This window comes from Papaver somniferum, chromosome 4, assembly GCF_003573695.1.
Source record: "Papaver somniferum cultivar HN1 chromosome 4, ASM357369v1, whole genome shotgun sequence".
NCBI classification, from domain to species: domain Eukaryota; kingdom Viridiplantae; phylum Streptophyta; class Magnoliopsida; order Ranunculales; family Papaveraceae; genus Papaver; species Papaver somniferum.
In genome coordinates this window covers 124,718,490-124,725,679 of record NC_039361.1, presented here as the reverse complement: position 1 = coordinate 124,725,679, position 7,190 = coordinate 124,718,490, and the positions used below count along the sequence as shown (strand labels likewise).

The following is a 7,190-nucleotide window of genomic DNA, read 5'->3' as shown; positions in this document are numbered from 1 at the left end:
ACAGGTCATACGAGCAAAACAATCCTCATATTTCTCTAGAAGAGTCTTTCAAGAGTTTCAATGAGTCAACACATAAGTTTTCACTTATTTATGAAAGAGACTATTAATATCCCGCTTCCACAAGAGTCCGTAGATAAGTCAACTAAGATGTCTCTAGAAGAGTCCCTCAAGCAATTTACTGAGAGTACAAATAGGATTGTGGAAAAAATTGCTCAGGATAGTCTTAATTTCCAATATAGTGTTCCCAATACTACCATTGAAAATAGGGATAGTTTTTATTCACATAATCAATATGACGAGTTTAGATTGGTAGCACTACTTGTTTATATGAGGTTCAACCATTTTCATATTATAATGACTATGATAAGGATAGTGTTGATGAACAATCTGAAATAGGTAGGCATAGTGACCAGGAAATTGTTAATCCGGATGAGCTTTATAATGATAGTGTTATTTCTGGTTCAAATCCCAATAATTTTAATGATTATTCACCTATTCAAAAGCATGTGGATTTGACCAGAGATATTACCGTTTTAGACAATCTAGTCTGTGATCCTTTAGCCTGTAATGTGTTTGACAATCCATTGTTTGATGAACTTTTCAATGAATCAGAGGAAGTTATTATGATTGATACCTTAGTTGATGAGCATTTTCTAGAAACTTTATCTAAGAATCCTTTATATGATTGTCACGATAGTTTAGCGGAACGGGTTTATTCTTTTTTTTTTTTTGCTTAATCAATTGATTTTATTACCAAAAGGAATATCAAAAATTACAAAAACTCCCAAGGATCAAGCTAAACATAAAAAAGAGAATACTAAAAAAAAATACCAATTACATTGATTTTTCAGCTGAACTTATAGTAAACTTAACTAGGTGACTCCATTATTGTAATAAAATTGGGCTTATGCTGATACCTCTGGCATACACCCCTCTCCAGGCCTGCTCCTCTTTTTAGAAAATGAATCAGTTGTAAAATTTATTTCTCTAACATTGTGATCCACCTGTACATTATTTAATGAGCTTCTTATTCCTTCCCATCTCACCTGAAAAAACCATGGTAACTTGCCTTTCCTGTAAGCTTGAACAGCAGCATATGAGTCTGAGTAAATAATGATGTTCAGTTTTCCATTCTGCACAGCCCAATATGCAGAACCTATAACTGCCATGATCTCATCTAAGAATTTAGTAGCAATTCCTATACCTGTTGATCCAGCATATATAAATTCACAACTACTACTTCTGCAAACAAAACCATAACCTGCTAAACCAGGATTGCTTCTGGAAGCACCATCACAGCATATCAACACTTGGTTTTCCTCAGGAAGTTTAAATTTCACCTCTATAATTCTTTGAATTTTTGTAGGTCTTCTTCCAAAATCAAAATTCCTGAGTACCTGATAATCATAGTTACAGTCCCACATGTACCCTGTCATTCTTATTGAACAGTCTTTTGTTAACTGTTTTATTCTCTGTTTTAAACTGACAATATCCACTTTTTCTTCATCAAAAATAATTATATTCCTTAAGAACCAGATTTCCATCATTGTGATAGATGCAGCCAATATCCATACTTCTTTCCCAACACTATTTTTGTGCTTTGTAAATTTCATCACATCTTCATAAGATTCAGGATTACAAAATAGAAATATCCCCCCAAGCCATTTACAAATCAGCTGACTAAAATTGAAAAACCACAAAATGTGTTCAAGGTTTTCAGTTTGCTTACCATATAGATAACACTTTGATGCTAGACTGAAGCCCTTTCCTTGTATTTTCTCATATGTAGCACAAATGCCCCTCACCAGCTTCCAGACATTATTAGCTGTTGTAGGGTGCAACACCGGATGCCATACTTGATTCACCCACACAACTTTTTTATAGTGAGTCCTTATTAATTCAGCAACAGAGCTGACTTTGAATGTGCCTGACATTGTACCAGACCAAATCATTTTATCTTCACTTCTTGAAATAACTGGTAACTCTTCTACCCTGAAGTAATGTAATATTATTTGAGGAATAAGCCACTCTCCCTCAACAATTAATCTGAAACCTTCATATCCTTATTTTTTAAAATGTAGTCATCATCTGGAAATAGTTCATATAAATATTTATTTTTCACCCAGTTATCCCTCCAAACATATATCCTCTCACCTGTCCCTGGAATCCATCTTGTATGTTGGTGTACTTCTCCCATTTCCCAATTCAATCTAGGCCATACTGAAGATTTTTTGTAACCAGTTATCCATTCACCATTAATATTTTTCTCTCATATACTTAGCCCATTCTTCCACAGAACTTTGCATTTTCCACAATAGTTTCATTAAAAGAGATTTATTCACCACTTCCATTCTCCTTATACCCAACCCACCTTCCTCCATAGGAGAACAAGTTTTATCCCATTTCAATGTAACACATTTTCTGTCATAAGGACTCCCTGTCCAAAGAAAGTTTCTGATCATTATTTCACAAGTCTTCATCACACTCACCGACCACTTATAAACTGACATGTTGTAAATTGGGATACTACATAATGTAGATTTTATAAGTGTAATTCTATCCTTAAAATCTAGTAGTTTCCCAATCCAGCTAGCTAATTTGTTTTGTAGCATCTCCACAAATCCCCAAAATGTACTTGCTTTTACTCTCCCTGGATGTAACATTACTCCAAGATACTTGTCTGGGAAATTAGACAGTGGTATTTGAAACTCTGCAGCTATTTGTTGTATTCTCAAATCAGTAACACCGCCAAAAAAAACTTTACTCTTTACTAGGTTAATAAATTGACCTGAAGATTCTTGATAATCTCTCACTAACTTCATAATCTTTTGTAGATTTCTCTTATGACCATTGAAAAACAAAAAAACATCATCAGCAAAAAATACATGTGTTGGATGCATCCCTCTTCTATTTACCGTAGGAATAATTCTGCCTTCATTTACCATTTTCCTTAAACTTCTGATTGAAACATCCTCAACTATGACAAAAAGAATTGGTGACAATGGGTCCCCTTGCCTCAACCATCTACTTATTGGAAAAAAACCCAACATGACCTCCATTAACAAGGATATATATTCTTGCTGAAACAAACAATTGATGTAACCATTTAACACAACTTTTAGAAAAACCAAACTTCCTCATTTCTTCAAAAAGAAATTCCCAACTAATGGAGTCATAAGATTGTGTAATATCAAGTGTTAAGCCAACATTAACCCCTCTCCTTTTGACATCCAATTCACTAATCATTTCAGAAGTTAATACTATTTGTTCTTGAATGCATCTCCCCTTGATAAAAGCACCTTGTTGTTCTGATACTACTTTATCCATCAATCCATATATCCTTGTGGTAATTATCTTGGTAAAGATTTTGAAGGAGAAGTTGCTAAGACCAATTGGTCTAAACTGGTTTGGCTTTCTTGCACATTTAACTTTAGGCAGTAAAAAAAGAAAATTAGAGTTAAAACCTCTAGGAATGAAACCTTTCTTCCAGCAGAATTGAATAGCCTGGATAACACCCTCTCCAATGATGTCCCAAGAAAATCTATAGAAGATACCTGTAAAACCATCTGGGCATGGAGCATTATCTTCATTTAAAGAGAAAACTGCATTTTTGATTTCTTGAGAAGTAGCACACTCTCTAACATATTATTATCTTCATCATTAATTACTTTAGGGATTGCATCAAAAATACCATCAACAAACTGAACTTCTTTATATGTTTTACTTGCATATTATTATCTGCATTACGTGCTTTAAAGTTTTTACTTGAGTTTTTCCAGACTCTAATACCTGAATCGGATCTTAGCTATGAGGAAATGTAGTCCATGAAAATATTTTATCTAGACCAAGTTATAGAAACTGAACCTGAACCACAGCTAAATGTAGTTGTCTTAAACAGGAAACTAGACAAGGGTGTGCTTTGTTTGTTAATTTTCTTGGCATGTTGCAGATTCCTTTTACTTGTGATAGCCCTATTTGGTTTTGGTGATCCGCAGTTATTCCGGCTATTACTTTATGATTCCATAAGGTGACTAATCCTTTCTTAGTCTGGCTGAAGACTTTAAACTTATCACTTCTTGGGAGGTAACCCATGCTCATGCAACATGGTAATATCTTTCCTTAACTCTTTTCTTCAAGTGGTAATAGTTTCTCCTTGTTCATGCTTTTAATTTCATCTTTAGAACATTGAGGACAATGTTAGATTTAAGTTTGGGGGTATGGGAAAAGCTTTTTAGTTGCAATATAAATAAATAAACTCCAGAGCCTAGAAATTTATGCATATTAAGGATATCACTAACCAATCTAAGTGGATGGAAGCATATTGATTGTAGGAGTTGAGGAACCAATCTGAGTGGATGGAAACATCTAAATAGAGTCTATTCATAAACGCATGGAGCTCAGGTGTTAGAAATAACATGGTAGTTTCACCGTATCTCGGAATCATCTTATTACTTTCTGTTGTTTTTTTTTTTGCAAATTTTTTATGTTGATGTCTGCTGGGTTGAAATAGGGTGATTGAGTTATAAAAAAATGATGAAAATTGAGACCAGACCATCAGACCAACCGGAATAAATTCAATAAAGTCGACCACTGGTACCCTTGTATATGCCAGTTGTGTTGACCTAGAGTTAGGATTATCGACCACTGGCCCCCTTGTATATGCCAGCTGCGTTGATATTAGTCAAGACCACTATCTCAATCTATTATGTCATAATATTCATCTTAGCATTGAAGTCCATTCAAAACCATTTATTTCTATTTCCATCTTCTTAATCTATTCATGTGATTTTTCTGATTCCGGATATTAATGTCCATAGTGCGACTATCTGAGTAGAGCTCTGTCACTTATAAACTGGGTTGTAGGGATAACATTATGGCATGAACTGTGGTGGATTTAGTCGAGTTTTAGTGAAGTATTACAGTGAAAACAAACCAAGTTTGCTGCCATCAATAGAGAAGATTTCAGTGTTATTTGAATTCGATTTGGGCCAGAATCATATGGAAGAAATAGGGTTTGAAGTCACTGATTCAGCTGCAGAACGAGATGATTTTAGGACAAATTCGTGAATGGGAATAAGCAGAATTTGGGGATCTGTTGCTGTTGGGTATGGCTGTCAGGAGGAATGGCTCAATGTTGTGGTGATTCGGTTGAGTTTTGAGCTTGTATTGATGCCGGAAATCAGTGAAGAAGACGTTACTGTGGCCTGAGATTGATGGGTGTTTATGAGAGCTGAACTGAGCTGGATTTCAGTTAAAATGGGAAGCTGGTGATGTTGTTGCTACTACCGAGTCTTGTAGATGAATGGTAGCGAATTTGGTGTATTGCTCTACAGGGAATGAATGGAAGTATGTTTGTCGGAAGGAGTTAGGTCATTTCAGTGAACATGTAAACACAATGGCAGGAGATGACATTGCAAAGTATGTACAACGGGTGTTTGCACAAGGGATTTACTGGTGCTTGTTCTCGACCGATAAAGAGTAATTTCATAACAACTTTTGCTCTATACCTCCCCGGGACGAATCTGCTTTCATTATACTACTTGCTAGTATAAAGAGAAGTAGAAAATATTATTTGCGAGTTTGACACCTCGTCAAAATTGGTGCCGCTGCCAAACAGGCAGTGGAAAGTTTAGTTGTTATTTTTACTCTTAGTTGTTACTTTTGCTTTTATTTTACAATTTCAGTCTACTAAATCAATCTCTTAGTTGTCAGGTACCATTTTTTTGGTGAATGCGTGGAGAGGGCAGACCAAGTCCAATTGGTATACGCCTTCGTTCGGGCACTTTACTAATTGACTTGATTCGATCAGTGAATACTCCACTTCCTCCTAGTTCTTCACCAAGTGAATTCTCGGACTCGGACAAATAGGAGGACAACACAATGGGAGGTCGACCACCTGCTCCAAGAACACTCAAGGATCTCACTTCTCCAAACCTTGACCTGCAGCCTCTGTGTATTGAGCTGGATGGAACCATTCAATTGAAGCCGCAGTTGATTCCTTTATTGCCCAAATTCAGTGGGTTAGCGGGAGAAGATCCTAATCGTCACTTGCAACAATTTCATCATGTTGTGACTAGTTTGAATCAAGTAACTACAGATGTTGATATGGCGATGATGACAGCCTTTCCTTTTTCACTTATAGACTCTGCAGGAGATTGGTTGTACTACTTACCTCCTGGGAGTATAACCACCTGTAATGGGATGAAGAAGTTATTTCTTGAGAAGTATTTTCCGGCATCAAAAGAGGCAGTGATTCACAAGGAAATTTGTGGTATTGTGCAAATATCGGGAGAGACTCTATATGAGTATTGGGAGCGGCACAAGAAGCTTTTAGATAGATGTCCACACCACCAAATCAGTGATCAACTTTGTCATTCAATATTTCTATGAGGGGTTGCTTCCTAGTGAGAGACATTTGATTGATATCGCAGGTGGTGGTGCACTCACCAACAAGACCATTGCTGAAGCTACAAGCTTGCTAGAAAACATGTCTGCAAACACTCAACAATTCTACACTCGAGGTGAACCAGTGGTAAGGAAAGTGAATGAAGTTGGTGATTCTTCACATTTGGAACATAGAATGGGTAACATGGAGAGGATGATGCAACAAATAGCAGCGGCTGTAATACCATCATATACCGAAGATGTTGAGCAAGCGGTGCTATGTACCAAAATCAGCAATGGCCAATATATGACCGGTATTCTAGCACATACAATCCTGGTTGGCGTGATCATCCTAATTTCAGCTACGCCAACAAGCAAGCTGCAGTTTCCAATCCGCCTTTCAATCAACAAGGTGGGTACCAATTCTTGCAATGGACACAACAAGAAGCTCAAGGAATGAGTAAAGATGACAAGTTGTATCTCATTCTCAACACAATGGCGTAAGATAAGCGAAAGACGGAGATGGCTATGAAGGACATGCAAACACAAATGGGTCAACTAGCTACTACCGTGAGCAAATTGGAAGCACAAGCAGCTGGAAAACTTCCCTCGCAACCATTGAATCATAGGGAGACTGTTAATGCTATTGAGTTGCGAAGTGGAAAGCAAGTATAGAAACCGACAACATCACCGGAGTCCCATGAACGTGATTTAGAGAAAGAAGTGGACGAAGCAGTCCCTAAAAAGGATGATTCGGTAACAAATTCTAACTTTAAACCTCTTATTTCTACTTATGCTACTCCTCC

General features: G+C 36.7%; 1 protein-coding gene across 1 annotated transcript; it reads right to left on the bottom strand.

Moving 5' to 3' along the window:
* Nucleotides 1-905: 905 nt before the first annotated feature.
* LOC113273090 lies at nucleotides 906-2,171 on the bottom strand. The gene is made up of 2 exons (XM_026522859.1): nucleotides 2,155-2,171; nucleotides 906-1,992 (listed from the first exon to the last, which is right to left on the bottom strand). The coding sequence occupies exons 1-2, from the start codon at nucleotides 2,169-2,171 to the stop codon at nucleotides 906-908; spliced, it is 1,104 nt and encodes a 367-aa protein (XP_026378644.1).
* Nucleotides 2,172-7,190: the final 5,019 nt, after the last annotated feature.